General features: G+C 51.9%; 6 protein-coding genes across 6 annotated transcripts; 3 read left to right on the top strand and 3 right to left on the bottom strand.

The window, feature by feature from the left end:
* Positions 1-857: 857 nt before the first annotated feature.
* COCCADRAFT_98708 (uncharacterized protein) lies at positions 858-2,346 on the bottom strand (the record flags this gene model as incomplete). Its single annotated transcript, XM_007715061.1, has 3 exons — positions 858-995; positions 1,042-1,620; positions 1,675-2,346. The coding sequence occupies 3 exons, from the start codon at positions 2,344-2,346 to the stop codon at positions 858-860; spliced, it is 1,389 nt and encodes a 462-aa protein (XP_007713251.1).
* A 733-nt stretch (positions 2,347-3,079) lies between these two features.
* On the top strand, positions 3,080-3,888 carry COCCADRAFT_37610 (uncharacterized protein; the record flags this gene model as incomplete). The annotated part of the gene is made up of 3 exons (XM_007715060.1): positions 3,080-3,203; positions 3,308-3,416; positions 3,471-3,888. The coding sequence occupies 3 exons, from the start codon at positions 3,080-3,082 to the stop codon at positions 3,886-3,888; spliced, it is 651 nt and encodes a 216-aa protein (XP_007713250.1).
* Positions 3,889-3,935: 47 nt separating this feature from the next.
* On the bottom strand, positions 3,936-5,001 carry COCCADRAFT_5843 (uncharacterized protein; the record flags this gene model as incomplete). Its single annotated transcript, XM_007715048.1, has 2 exons — positions 3,936-3,965; positions 4,015-5,001. 2 exons carry the CDS (start codon positions 4,999-5,001, stop codon positions 3,936-3,938), a joined length of 1,017 nt encoding a protein of 338 aa, XP_007713238.1.
* Positions 5,002-6,111: 1,110 nt separating this feature from the next.
* On the top strand, positions 6,112-11,262 carry COCCADRAFT_5842 (uncharacterized protein; the record flags this gene model as incomplete). The annotated part of the gene is made up of 4 exons (XM_007715047.1): positions 6,112-6,498; positions 6,588-6,636; positions 6,688-10,318; positions 10,368-11,262. 4 exons carry the CDS (start codon positions 6,112-6,114, stop codon positions 11,260-11,262), a joined length of 4,962 nt encoding a protein of 1,653 aa, XP_007713237.1.
* A 561-nt stretch (positions 11,263-11,823) lies between these two features.
* Positions 11,824-13,792, top strand: COCCADRAFT_37607 (uncharacterized protein; the record flags this gene model as incomplete). Its single annotated transcript, XM_007715059.1, has 3 exons — positions 11,824-11,913; positions 12,073-13,065; positions 13,118-13,792. The coding sequence occupies 3 exons, from the start codon at positions 11,824-11,826 to the stop codon at positions 13,790-13,792; spliced, it is 1,758 nt and encodes a 585-aa protein (XP_007713249.1).
* A 299-nt stretch (positions 13,793-14,091) lies between these two features.
* COCCADRAFT_98690 (uncharacterized protein) lies at positions 14,092-14,601 on the bottom strand (the record flags this gene model as incomplete). The annotated part of the gene is made up of 2 exons (XM_007715058.1): positions 14,092-14,223; positions 14,320-14,601. The coding sequence occupies 2 exons, from the start codon at positions 14,599-14,601 to the stop codon at positions 14,092-14,094; spliced, it is 414 nt and encodes a 137-aa protein (XP_007713248.1).
* Between the last annotated feature and the right edge of the window lie 246 nt (positions 14,602-14,847).

The following is a 14,847-nucleotide window of genomic DNA, read 5'->3' as shown; positions in this document are numbered from 1 at the left end:
ACGGTGGCCTGCCTGCCAAGCGGATTCTGCCGATAAGAGCGTCAGATATGTATTATGATACAGTGACGAGGTCTTCTCGGTTATGTTGACACTTTCAAAACCCCTGGTATTGATTTGATCATCTGAACCAGCGTTGTGGTCTTGGTAGAGATGACTCGCAATGTGACGGTAAATCATGGTCAACAAAAAAGCGGCCTGTCTGTCATGACTCTCAAATTTCAAAAAACAGTATGTTATGTCGTCCCAAGTTTCCCGTGTTATGGGGACTTCGTGGTTCAACAAAACCTCGATGGACTTGAGATTCCCCATTGTGATAGCTGCTTTCAACAGCCTTTTTAGGAGATCCCGTGATAAATTCAAATTGGGACTAGATAAAATCGTGCTCAGACCTCCACGCCATGATGCTAGCGCGTACACGGAATCGTATTCTGCGAACAAAGATACCCAGGTGTCAACACCTGGAGCTCTCAGACGAGTGGCGAAGTCGAGTTCTGATCTTCGCAGTATGACTTCACGTCGGGGGTCGTCATCAGTAAATGCTAGAAGAAATTGTGAGACAGGATACAGAGACAGAATCTGGAGTTGATGGCCGTTAACTTACTGTTGGAAAACGACTCTAATTGTAAAAGAGCTGAGATATTGTCAAAGACCATCTGATATGAAGGGCGACCCAGCCTATAGGATGTAAGTTGTATGGAAGACCAGCTTTCTGCCCTCTGTGCAAGGCAAAATAAGACATGACCATAGCGCAACTTCCATTCATTTGTGTACCCAAAGTACAAAAGTGGTTTTGAAAGCCAATGGTCTACCGGATCGCTGCTCCAGTTAGTAAGTTTAAGCAACGAGCATTGGAGAATTTACCGTCCCTTGGGATCTTGATCGTCGAAGGGTACCCCTGCGTTGAAACACACATCAATGACCTTAGACGCAGTGCTCATGAACTCCTCTCTAGATTCCATCAAATCTATTGCCACACTTATAAGACGAAGGACAGCCTGTGTTTCATCAGTTTGTGGGGAGACAAACGGTGTAAACGCATACATATAAAATGCCGTTTCCTTCCTCATCAAGATTAGTAGGACAGGCACCCTTTCGAAACTCCTGTTGAAGCTTAGGTGCAATGATTGGGAAAACGATTGCCATCTTGCTACGCATTTCCTCTTGTGAAAGTCGGTAGTCACAGAACTCGAATTCAGAATCTAAGATCCTGAACACCGGTGAGTCTTGCGGAGCTACAGTCCGATATTTCAGCACGGGTGCTGGTGAACTCCAGCCACCTTTTCTCGAACACTGCCATCCTAACTGGACGCAGAACCTTACTAGACTGTTGTACATGAAAAACTGAAAAGCAACAGATTTAGTGTAGTCGCCATGTGCGAACCGAGGGCAGCCTTCTCGGTGATCATAGGCTTCATCTGTCTGGATCATGTACCATCTTCTGGATTCAACTTTCCGCTTCCGTCTCGAGCGACAGTGACATGAATTAGACTTCCCAGTTTGGACGAAACAACTCCGTTTTGAAAGCTGAGATGTGCGCTCATAGTCTTCTTCATGTGGGAAAGCATATACTGTTGATGACAATGTGAGGGTCAACTTCCGAGAAGACGAGTCGCTGTCCGCCTATTTCAGCATTAGCATCTGTAGACTCTAACGGCTGGATCTTGGACTTCTCACCAACGGATATCTACCAATCTCCACAGATACGTTGTCTTCTAACAGCTGAGCTCGTAGGCTCATGATCTCATTGTATATCTTCGACAGATCAGGGCCTTGCGAAGCAACATCTCGACGAATCATTTGAAGCAATTCTGTATTTTGATTGAGGGTCTGTTCCAACATAATCGCCTGTTGTTGTTGGGCAATGAACTCATAATGTAGGCCTCTCAGCCGACGTAGCGTGCCATCAATGCCGGCACACTGTAGAGCTAGAGCTAGATTCTCTTGGAACCTTGTAAGCGTTGACTGCACCTCTTTGAGATCTTCTTTCCTGTAAGGCCAGAGGATCCTTTCCTTCACAGCTCGAAGTTGAGTTTGAACATTTTCTAATTTTGAAGTGGGGTTCCGTTTCTCTACCATCCCCATAAGGTCGTGCAACGTTTCTTCGCACTCCTTCAATGCCATATGTAATTGCGAAGACGGCGTATGGTCGTCGATTTCCAGTTGTTCTTTAACCTCGCGGAGCCCTTCTAGGATGCCTTGAAGGCCTCTGATTTGCCGTTGGATGGCCTCAACATCGCGAGGGAAGCTCTTAAACTCGGAGCAGTACTTGTAAAGAATCTGGCAAGTCTGTAGGCCAAGAGAAACTATGCCGACTGCAGTACCGGTGACTGAGAAAGGGTCTGCCATGTTTATGAGGAGCGGGTCGATATTCTGATTTACAAGCGGGCTAGGAGGATGCCTATTTAACCGTCCTATGCAAGGCTGAAACAAGCATGGAAGCGTAGAGAGCTGGTGTGGCTATGGCAGTTAGTCAGCCTTGTGTTGTGGCATTCGATACTGAATCATTTCCATAGGAAGGTTGTAATGACAAGCAAATATCATAGCCAAAAAAATGTTCATTACTTGATCATCTGATCCGGATAGACGAGTGGCTTCCTTTCTGTGAATTGTTATGTTCTGTTGCAATCGTGGCAGGCTGAACACCCCACCTCAGGATCGCTTGCTGCTGCTATGATCCTTCATACTTTTAGCGACACCTAATCGATATGCATGCCAGAATTGGCTGCAGGATGCCAGCAGCCAATTGATCAAGACAGCTCGCTTCTGTGTCACGGCATTCGCACCACTCATCTGCTGTTCTTATCCGGTCATACGAACCTTCGTAGCTAGCCTGAATCGTGTTGAATCACAGTGAGGAGATGTAGATTGTCGCAGAGATGTAATTCAGAATATGAGCGAAGGAAAAAAACAACCAAGTTTTAGTGACTGCCAATGTTTTCAGAAACATCATGACAGGACGGAAGGCACACTCCCTCACTAGCGCCTTCGCGACGCGATGCATGATTCCGCCCCACCAACACGCCGCTTCGACCGCGCATCAACCCCTCCACGACGCGAACCCAATCCCCCCAACCCGACCATGGCGCGCGGCAAACTGATAGTTTTCGAGGGCTTGGATCGTGCAGGGAAATCCACACAGTGCGAGAAGCTTGTTGCGGATTTGCAAAATGATGGCGTCAAGGTGCGGCATATGCGGTTTCCTGGTACGTGTACGCCCTGATGGGGAATTTTGGTAGAAAATGATCGCGAAGAAGTTATTGCATGGAGATCAAGGGTTCAGGAAGAATAAGACTGATGGTGTACTCAGATCGAACGACACCGATCGGACAGATGATTAATAGCTATCTGAGTGGGCAAAGCGACCAGGAGGATCATGTGATTCATCTCTTATTCTCTGCCAATCGATGGGAAGCAGCGTAGGCCACCAGCATCCTCCGAATGAGCTATTTAGACGCTAATTACAATTGTAGTCCATCTATCCGAGCAGACCTCGCTGCTGGCACTACAGTCATCATTGATCGCTATTACTACAGCGGCTGCGTGTATTCAGCCGCCAAGCAGAACCCCAACATGAGCCTCGAGTGGTGTCGGAAACCTGATGTCGGGCTCCCACGACCAGACCTGTGTCTTTTCCTCGATATTTCTGCCGATGATGCGGCGAAACGAGGCGGCTTTGGCACGGAAAAGTACGAAAAGAAGGACATGCAGGACCGCGTGCGAGAATTGTTCGAGACGTTGATGCAGAAGAAAGAGGGCGAGGACTTTGTACGCATCGATGCGGGTGCCAGTCTCGAAGAGGTGGCGGCAAAGGTCAGAGAGCAGGCTGATCGGTGCATTGAGCGAGTTGCGAAAGGACAGTTGCCGCTACAAACAGTCGAAGAGTGGTAAACGTATTCATCCATTGTTTGACACTGGAATCTTGTCGTCATCCTCGTTCACGTTCTCGACCCACGTCTCATCGAGATCTTCGTCCAAATCAGCATCCAGGTCGTCAATGTCAGGAAATTCGTCGACCTCTTCTACAGCGCTACCCTCTGCTTTCTTTGCCCGCTTTGTCTTGAACATGGCTTTGATCTCCTCCTGGCCATGCACCCTTAGGCTCAATTCTTTCATCATATCAGACCACCTGAGAACGGTATGGCAACTTGGGCACCTTCCCTCAATCGGAATGAATGCGTCTTTATTACCTTCCTCTGCAAGGAACTTTTGCGATAAACACGCCACATGTGACACGGAACGGCAGGCCTCCATAGGACAGATCAGCACCAGCGACTCTTCTGGATTTAAGTTGTTCTTGCAAACAGCGCAAGCTCTCTTTTGATCGTCTGCAAGCATGCTTCTAGAATTTTCAACGTACGACTTGCAGTCTTCGTATGCAACTGGAATTGCTCGTATGACATCTGGTATGAAATGTGTGCGCATTTCATTTTGTACGTCTGATGCGAGCTTTGGAAGTTCAGCTGGTGTTAGTCTAACTGTGATGTAAGTTGGCAGCTTTGTCTTCATCTTGGAAATGTGTCTTTCCCACTGCGCGAAGACGTCGGGGGCAAAGAAGCGAATGTGTAGGGGCCATCGGCTGAAACTCCCAACCCCCAACAGATGATGCAGATTTTTCAATCGTGCCTCGAGCGACATTGGTGGCCGGGGTCTCTTGGCGGGCGACGCATTCTTTTTGCCCTTGTACAATTCGTCTCGTCTTGCGTCGCGTATATCTCGCTCGATGTGGCGAGTCGCGTGCGTGTTTTGCCACGCCCACTCGAACTGCAGGGCGGCCGACTTGGAGGGGAACCCTGTGACGATGCAAGTCATCTCCCATGGCCGCTTGCCTTGCATTGAGGTTCGCTTTGCGCCGCCCTTGGTAGATCCATTGTGCTGGCCCAGGCGACGTGCCGGATTAGGCGTGCTGCCAATGTAAAAGGCCTTGCGGTTCTTGGAGCGAAGCAGATAGCAGCAGTAGAAAGCCGGGATAGGTCGACTCTCTGCTTTGATAGGACTGGCCATTGGACGGCCTGGTAAAGGACGTGAGGTTGAGGCAGAGTGTTGTTGTCGATGGCATCTAGAAGCGGCAACGGCCAGTTAGGGCTGACGGGATGGTGCAGATGGGCAGCGCTGTGATTGGTGGGGCCGGGGTGGTTCCCGATGCGACAACCTTGCGCTCGGCCTTCTTACCTGTAGTGCCCATGGATCCCACGACTGTCTGTTGCAGAAACGAGATCCTTGATGACAGCCAGTCTTGTGTCCGACACGGCTAATGAATTGAATCAACATGGACTGACGAGGCTTTGTAGTCTGGGTCGGCAGTCTTGAAATGGGCAGCGATGCAGCCAGCACTTTGCACGTGCCGACTGGGACATGTTATACAATGAATCTGCCCAGCCATTGAACAGGCGTCCAGACAGGGGTGTGTGTGCGCGAGCATAGGGTGTAGGAGCCGTGATGCCGTGGCCAGATGGGGGGCGTGTAGGAGGTCTGATACCATCCACCATGACTACCGTGACCGCGCCCTTTTGATATCCTTCAAATGGACACCAGTGCCATGGATGAGCCAACCTCAAAAACACGGGGTAGCATGGCGCAGGCACCATTGGGATTTCGCACACGCGACCGATGATTGCGCACCGCCGGAATAAGCGTCGATGGATTTGAGTTCGGTACCTTGGGTGTGATAGTGCATCCGCCGCTAGCGAGGCATAGTAGGGAACCTCTCGCACCTTTCAGCGGCCCCATCCATCCTCCTCATACCTCGCCGCTCCCCACGAGACCGCGCCACACATACGTACCTGTCCACACCCACGTTCGTCGCCAATACCCAGCCCTGCCATCTTCCGGGCGTGTCATTCTACATAATATCAGTGAACTCTACGGCCCGACTTGGGTCAAAAGCGGTCGCTTGCCGCTCCAGAGCCTCCATGACTGCAGATATATCCCCTCGATAGCGCCCACCACCACCGACAGACTCAATCCCGACTGCCATCGCCTTACCAAGAATTACCCCCTTCATCGTCGCGAGGTCGCAGATAATCCCTACCACTTGTCCCGCCAGGTGCAACGAGTAGGGAAAGGGCCATGGTCGACTTTATACCCCAAGCCGGGCCTCCCACAGGCGCTACAATGACTACCTTTCGAGTCGCCACGGACAATGGAGTGTCGGACGGAGCCCCTGGAGCATCAAAATCAAAAACGAGCGGCGGCGCGACACCTGCCACGAACGGCGCGCAACCGAATGGGGCAGGCACCATCCCTTTGAGCGCGCGCAAGGCAGCACCACTCGATCTCGCCACGGTAGAGCGCAGAGGGCATGGAGCGCCAAACAACCTGCCACCCAAACAGAACCGTCTCTTCGGCCTGCGCGAGGCTCCTACCTATCGACCGACCACTGAGCAGTTCAAGGACCCTGTCAAGTACATCCAGAGCATCCGCGAAGAGGCGCAGAAGTACGGCATTGTCAAGATTGTTCCGCCGGACAGCTGGAACCCCGGTTTTGCCATTGATACAGAGGTGAGTGCACGCGCCATACCCGACTGCGCCTGTGCCCATCCTCGCTGCTATTAAAATGAATTACTTTGAGCTAAACTGATGCGGAACAGCGCTTCCATTTTCGCACGCGACGCCAGGAACTGAATTCTGTCGAGGGGGGTATGTACCAGTCAAACTTTGCCTTGTTAACCCGAGTCTAATCAGGGCTAGGTACACGTGCCAATCTGAATTATCTGGATCAGCTCGCCAAATTTCACAAGCAGCATGGCCACAGTCTCACGCGCTTCCCAAGCGTGGACAAACGGCCATTGGACCTTTACAAACTCAAAAAGGCCGTCGAGAAGAGGGGTGGCTTTGAACGTGTCTGCAAGCAGAAGAAATGGGCTGAAATAGGACGCGACCTCGGCTACAGCGGCAAGATAATGTCTTCGCTGTCTACATCCCTCAAAAACTCGTACCAAAAATGGTTGCACCCGTACGAAGAGTACCTACGGTTGGTGAAACCTGGTGTGCAGCAGATGCTGGAATACGAGCACGGCGGACCGTTTACACCCTCACCAGCACATTCGCCTGTGAAGAAATCGCTACAGGGCACGCCTGCAGCCAATGCCACCGAGTCGCCCGCTATGAAGGCTTCAGCAGCTCTCAACGCGACTCTGCACAGTGAATCAGCTCCAACCCCGCCGCCCGAGCTCCCAAAGCCCGCCATGCAGTCGGGCTTTACACCAGTAAATTCCGGCGGCTTTACAGCGGTTAACGCGCATCCACCACCTAAGCCAACTACGCAGCCCTCCACTCCAAGTTCCTTTGCTACAGTAAACGCACCAAGCAGTATGCATCGAGATGTGCTGGAGTCGCGCACTTCTACGCCGTTGCGCAACGTTGGCAGCCCAATGTTGTCAGCTGACAACACCCCTGATTTACGGCCATCTGGTATTGGCTCGACGCCATTGTCCAATGGACATCAATTCAACCAGCTGAAGCGCACCCTATCCCAAGATGCAGATAGCAGTGCAAATGACGATGCAGATGAGGCAAATGGCAGGCGCAGTAAACGCCTGAAGAAAGATGCTGCCCCCACTGTGGCCGGCTCTCACATGACTCAGCCTCGCCAATCCACGCCAGGCCGATCGTTCCCTCGTGTGCGCGCCGCCGACGAGCGCCCCGGTGATCGTTGCGAAAATTGCGGTACCGATAATGACCCCTCAAACATCTTGTTATGTGACAGTTGCGACTCTGGCTATCATGGCTACTGTTTAGATCCTCCAATCAAAGGCATTCCTGCCTACGACTGGCACTGCCCACGCTGTCTGGTAGGCACAGGCGAATTTGGTTTCGAAGAAGGGGGCATATACTCGCTCAAGCAGTTCCAGGAGAAAGCGCATCAGTTCAAGCAGGGTCATTTTGCTACCAAAATGCCCTTTGATCCAGTCACTAACGCACCAAAGCCGGTCACAGAAGACGATGTTGAACGCGAGTTCTGGCATTCAGTTGCGAACGTGACAGAGACTGTTGAAGTAGAATATGGAGCAGACATTCACTCTACGACTCACGGCAGCGGATTTCCAACCATTGAAAAGAATCCACGAGACCCCTACTCTACGGACCCGTGGAACTTGACTGTTTTGCCGTATGCGCCAGATTCGCTGTTCCGCCATATCAAGTCCGATATTTCAGGGATGACAGTGCCTTGGTTGTATGTGGGAATGGTTTTCTCAACTTTCTGTTGGCATGCCGAGGATCACTATACGTACTCTGCAAACTACCAACACTTTGGAGCTACCAAGACCTGGTACGGCGTGCCAGCCGAGGATACCGACAAGTTTGAGCAAGCTATGCGTGAAGCAGTACCAGAACTGTTTGAAAGCCAGCCCGATCTCTTGTTTCAACTCGTGACGCTTCTCACTCCCGAGCAACTATTGAAAGCGGGAGTCAAGGTTTATGCAATTGACCAACGTGCTGGCGAGTTTGTGATAACCTTCCCCGAAGCTTACCATGCTGGATTTAACCATGGTTTCAATCTCAACGAGGCGGTGAATTTTGCGCCAAGTGATTGGGAGCCATTTGGGGAGCATGGGGTGCAGCGTCTCCAGGACTACCGACGCCAACCGTGCTTCTCTCATGATGAGTTACTACTAGCCGCGGCCTCACGCAAGGATACGACCATCAAGACGGCCAAGTGGCTTGGTCCTGCTATGCAGCGGATGCGCGATCGGGAAACGCGCTTGCGGAGAGAATTTCTCGAAAAACATAAAGTTGCTAAAGCGCACACTTGCAAGGTTGACGGCAAGAGTAACGCGGACGCGCCCTGTGAACTTGACTTCATCATCGATGATGCTGACGTGCACGAGGATGAACTAATATGTGCTTTCTGCAAGTGTTACGGCTATTTGTCTCGTTTCTATTGCCGCAACACGAAGAAGGTCTTGTGTCTACAGCATGCTGGGTGGTTTGAGTGTTGTTCGGATCTTCCAGAGGCCGATCGTTACTCCGGAGCCAAGAGCCAGCATATGCTTATATATCGCATGCAAGAGGATGCTCTGACGACGCTGGTTGAGAAGATCGTGGACAAGGCAAGCACACCCGAAGTCTGGGAGTCCAAGATGGAGAGCCTTCTTGCTGAGGGACCACGACCGCAGCTAAAGTCTCTGCGTACACTTTTGCACGAAGGAGAGAAGATTGACTGGGAGCTGAACGGTCTTCAAGATCTAAAAGACTTTGTCGAAAAGTGTCAAGAAGTAGCTGACGAAGCGGTTCTGTACACGACTAGAAAGTTGCAGGCTCGCCGCAAAGCCGAACGTCCCGGTAGGGGAAGACCCAGCAAGTCGGCCATTGCAGAGGCGGATGAGAAAGAACGCGAGTACCGCAACGTTGAGAACATTCAGAAACTTCTTAACCAGGCAAAGGACTTAGGATTCGACAGCCCAGAGATCACCACACTCCGAGAACGCGCAGAAAGTATCGTGGAATACCAGAACAAAGCACGAACTGCCTTGCGCGACCGGCCTGCTGAGCAGAGCATCGCACGACTTGACGAGCTTCTCGAAGAAGGCAAGGGCTTCAATGTCGACCTGCCTGAGCTTGAATCGCTTGAAAAGGTTGTACAACAACTTAGATGGCTACAAGATGCACAGGATTTCAGAGTCAAGCCGGCACCTACCCTCCAGGAAGTTAGTGATCTCATCAAAAGCGGAATCGAAGTTGGCATGCCCGAACACCATCCCGACCTTCAGTTCCTGCAAGACAAACGCACGCAAGGCGAGTTCTGGGAGAAGAAAGCGAAAGAGCTTATGGAAGTGGAGCATGTGCACTATCAACAACTCGACGCTTTCTCCAAGCAAGCGACCAACTTGCCGGTGACACCGGAGACACGAGCGGCTATGGATGCAATTCTCAAGAAGCAGCGGGACGCGCAGGAGCTCATCATGTCTTTGTATGAGCGAAGCAAGAATCCAGACTTCACCCAGCGACCTCGATATATGGAAGTTCGCAATGCCATGGAGGGGCTCAACGCACTGAACTGCAAGCCAGCTGGGACCAGCGATCTCGAGAAAGAACAAAAGCGCCATGAAGACTGGATGCGACGAGGCAAGAAACTTTTTGGCAAAGCCAATGCGCCACTTCACATTCTACATGCGCATATGAAACAAGTAGACGAGCGCAATCGGGCTTGTTTCGACCTTTCTGACCAGCCTCGGATGCCCGTGGAACCTGCTTCGCGCGAACAGAGCCCAGCAGATGGAGAAGAGGTGGATGGTTCCGGGTCGAGCCGCGACGTCTTTTGCATCTGCCGCAAACCCGAAGCTGGTATGATGATTGAATGCGAATTGTGTCACGAATGGTGAGTTTACCAAATAATGCTCCTGAAGAATGTTCACTAACAAGAACAGGTACCATGGCAAGTGCCTGAAGATTGCACGCGGAAAGGTCAAGGAGGATGACAAGTACACATGCCCAATCTGTGACTACCGCGTAAAGATTCCGCGTGATGCAACCCGACCGAAACTCGAAGACTTGCAACTATGGCAGGACGAGCTTCAAGGACTGCCATTCCAGCCAGAGGAGGAGGAGACACTCGAGTCGCTCATTGAGCATGGCACCAAATTCCGTGATTACGTGGCGCGATATATCAATCCCATGATGTCAAGCCCCGATGAGCTTACTACACAACGATTCTATCTGCGGAAACTTGAGGGCGCCGAAATTCTCCTCGCGAATGAGATCAACTTCTTCCGCCAAGAGCTGCATAGATGGGCACCCGTTGCACCAACACCGCCACCGATCCTACAAGTATCTCTCTCGACGCGGAAGCCTCGGCCGACAAAGCAGCAAAAGCTGATGAACCAATTGGGAATAACTAATCCAGAGGATCTCCCACAGCACTTGAGGACCAAGGCGCATCAGTTCAAACGCAAGGAAGGGGATGTCACCAAACCCTCGAGTCCACCACCAGGATCTGGCGAACAGTCGCACACGCCACCCGGAGAACCTCGCCAAAGCCAAGGCGACAATGAGTACTTTAACCCGGCTACCACGTCGGCATACAACAACTCTCCAACGTTTGCTACGACGGCCCCTCTCAGCTTTGGTGGAGGCTCTTCTATCGCACCAATCGATCCAGGTCTTTTTGAGAGCTCAGGGCCAGCAGGTCCGACTAGTCCGATGCAAGATCCATTCAAGAGCTCGGTCAGTGGGCACGAGATGTTTGGTGAAGCGATGGAGATGGGCGGTGGCCAGGCCGAGGAAGCCTTGGCCGTCACTGAAGGCAATAACTACGAGGACTAGCATTCTGTTGACCACGATGTTGCTTCACCTGGCGCAGGGCGTAATTTCTTTCACGCATAATAGGGTGGCGTTTCGGCATTTCTTATCTCAGCCGCTGTACACTAAGGGTTTGTTACTGTTTTCGCATTCTTCCCCACGATGACATTCCCTGCTTAAGCGAAATTTTCTTTATTTGTTCATGGATATACATGGGATATTGTAGGTGGATTTTCGGGCTGCTGTTCTGTTCGGCTGGCGATGCTTGTTGCATGCAGATGAGGTGTTGAGGGGGTTACGACAGAGCCATGCGACCAACATACCCATAAAAGGTGCGCAGTAGACTAGTCGTTGTTGTTTACATTTACTCTTCATCGATAACGAAGAATTGATAATCACTATGCTAAAAATCGAGCGCTATGCGGTGCAAGTTGATGGGTGGGTGCAGGCGAAGTGATGATGCGGGGATCTCGGAGGTTTGCATGGTAGCGCAACCAAACTACTGACAAAGGGCCCGTGCACGACATTTCTGATGGCGGTCCTGGGGCCATCAGCATCATTCCTGACCTCGGACGACACACTGCAATGCTGCCAAGTAGAGGGCTGCGGCCTGCCCAAATTGCGCCCTTGGCCTCACGACAATCAGCAATACTTAGATCGACAGCTACAAGGAAGGTGCGCACACCCAATGGTCCAATTGCTCGCTTCGTCCCATCTGCCCGCCCGCGTCCTGCCTAGCGAAGCCACACGACTTCGCACCCACGACTACTCTTTTGTCACCACTTGAGATGCATCTTTGACGAGCTTCTCCTTTAGAGATACTGACTGTAGCAGTTCTCATCGCTTCCCCGTACAGCTGGCCTCGCTTCACAGTCATGTCGAACAAGCCCGCTCCAATCTGCACAGTGGAGGAAGGGTGCAGCCGGCACTCATAATGTCATGCTGAGCGCTTCGTCTGTCCGATATGCTTCATGGTACGCGCCTTGGAGCTGGGGTAGTTCCGTCAAACCTGCCGACGCCAGCTCCGCTCTGCCCTCGAATCAAGTCCCAGTTGCCGAATTCTCCCACCGTCATACGACCGAGTTTGCAAAGCATGCAGAACCTGCCGTGAACACAGCCACTCCCGAACTTGCGCCTGCAACAATTGAGAAACCCGCTGTCGTGGATGGAGTGTCGAGCTCAGCCAATACGGTTGCAGAGAATGCCTCTATTATTGGCGAATCCAAGGCGCTTGACAATGTGCTTGAGAGCGATCCGATCAAAGACACACTCCCCACTGCCGAAATCGATCCCACTCGCCTTATTGACCATGCTGGACAATTGAAGGAACTAGGTTTAGACTACGGCTGGGGAATGACTACACTTTTTGAAAAGTGCATCGAGACTATTTACCTGCAGTCAGGTTTTGGCTGGGCCGGATCCATTCTGATCGCCGGTGTAGTAGTGCGTGGAGCAACCTTCTTCTTCCAGGCTCTTAGCTCAGATAAGATGGCAGCCATGGCCGCTCTGACACCTGTGACAAAGCCTCTACAGGACAAGATGGAGGCTGCCATTGCGCGGGGTGATAAGCAACAGGCGGATCTGTACAGGATGCAACAGGCCGAAATTATGAGACCGTACGTCGGAGGTATGGCTTCCATGGGAGGTTTCATGTTCATGCAAGCCTGGATTGGATTCTCGGCTTTCAGATTTCTGAGAGCCATGGGTGAGCTGCCTGTGCCTGGCATGGAACAAGACGGTTTCTTGTGGTTTACTGATTTGACTTCGCGTGACCCATACTTTCTTTTACCGGCTGCGACAACGGCCGTCATGTACACTGTCTTCAAGGTATGTCTATCTCCAGAGGTACGACGAACGGAGAACTAACCTGTTTTCACAGAATGGAGGCGAGGTCGGTGTACAAAACGACGTTGGCCAGGCTGCACAACGCCAAAAGCTATTTACTGGTCTTGCAGTGGTGCTTGGTCTGGTGACTGCTTTCCAAGCCGCAGCTCTGCAACTTTACTTCCTTGTGTCTGGTATCATGGGTGGTCTCACTGGTTGGATGCTGCGCCAAAACGGCTTCCGGCGCATGATTGGTATCCGCACCCTACCGAGCAAAAAGAGCAACGAGCTCTACACCAAGGTTGCACAAGGCGAGTTGAAGTTGAACGACATCAAGGGACCTGACGGCAGGATCCGCTACCAGCCGCCCACTCCCATCCGCAAGGCCCCCGCCAACCGCCGTCAAATCTCTGGCATCAACATCAAGCCCGGCGTGGCTATCCCTGCGCATCTCCAGGCTGAGGCGCCCAAGGTGGACCGTACCCGTCCCGACCGCGATGTTGATTTCGAGGAGGGTGCAGCGGGCAAGCCGATGATGGAGAAGCTGGATTACTACAGGAGGAACTACCGGCTCAGCTACATGTGGCGTAGGTTCAACGACAGCGCCGAAGCATGGACGAGGAAGATGGGTTACGGGGGTAAGAAGATGACTGCCGAGGAGGCCAAGAGAAAGAGGAAGGCCGAGGAGTATGAGATTGAGCGTCGACGAAGATTTGAAAACAGGTCGTAAGGAAGTGTGAGGTTGTGTGGGGCAGAGAGTGACTGTATGATACGGCTGAACTTGAGACCTGTGTTCTCAACGTAACAAACACAAGGGAGAAAAGTTCATTGAGGGAGACGGTTAGGAAATGCCATATTGTAGTATAGTGGTGTCTTTGTACAGATATTGGAATGCATGTATGCTCCTGAATGACACATTTTTCTCTCTTCTTCTTCTAAACGTAACGCCGACATTGCAATCGACTCGTGGGTATGTATATCTGTATGCACACTGCCTTCACCCTTAAAATCATCCATCTGGCCTACGTCTTACTCCAGCGAAGTGTACATGTCGAGTTCCTGCCCATTTCGCCGCCTTCGCTCGACAGGATCCGCGCGCATCTCTACACCCGGACCTACGCGCCGACCAGTCGTAGAACCCAATCGGTGACTTGGAAATATCTGTAACTCACACATTAGTCATTGTCTTTCCCCCTCTAAACCCCCTTCAAATCACAAAAAAAAGGAAAGAAGAAGGGAGGGGAGATAACTACGTACCTTGGTACCCGACCACCCCAACCGATACGCCGCCTCATTCGCCACCAACTCGCCAAACCCCAGCATCAATCCATTTACAAACGGCAGTAGCAAGTTAATCGCCGCGCCGCGCAGCAGGCCCCAGAGCGTGGGCGGCTTGTACAAGATCAAGGGGGAGGAACTGGATGAGGCCGAGGCGGGCGAGGGCGAGAGATCGGGGTTTGCGTCGTAGGTTTCGCTGTCTGAAGGGATGGTTATGCCGGATTCGGTGAGGGTGTTTGGGGCGGGGGATGGAGAGGTCATTGTTGTTTGCGACGTTGTTGTTGTTGTGGTGGTGGTGGTGGTGGTGAGGAGAGGTGGATGGGTGGTAGGTGATGGGAGTAGTTGGAGGTTTGAGCCCCACGCGGAGGTGGGTGCGGAGATTGGTGGTGGGTTGGTCCTATGGGAGGACTGGATGGCTGGAGGTTTTGTAGGGGGATTTTGTGTATGGAATTGAGTGAGGGAGGTGGTTTGGGATGCTTGTGCAGGGTGGATTGGTGCTGTGTTAGG

The sequence above is a fragment of the Bipolaris zeicola genome (genome assembly GCF_000523435.1).
Source record: "Bipolaris zeicola 26-R-13 unplaced genomic scaffold scaffold_96, whole genome shotgun sequence".
Lineage (NCBI taxonomy): Eukaryota > Fungi > Ascomycota > Dothideomycetes > Pleosporales > Pleosporaceae > Bipolaris > Bipolaris zeicola.
The sequence above is the reverse complement of the archived record's forward strand: the minus strand, read 5'-3'. Positions and strand labels throughout refer to the sequence as shown.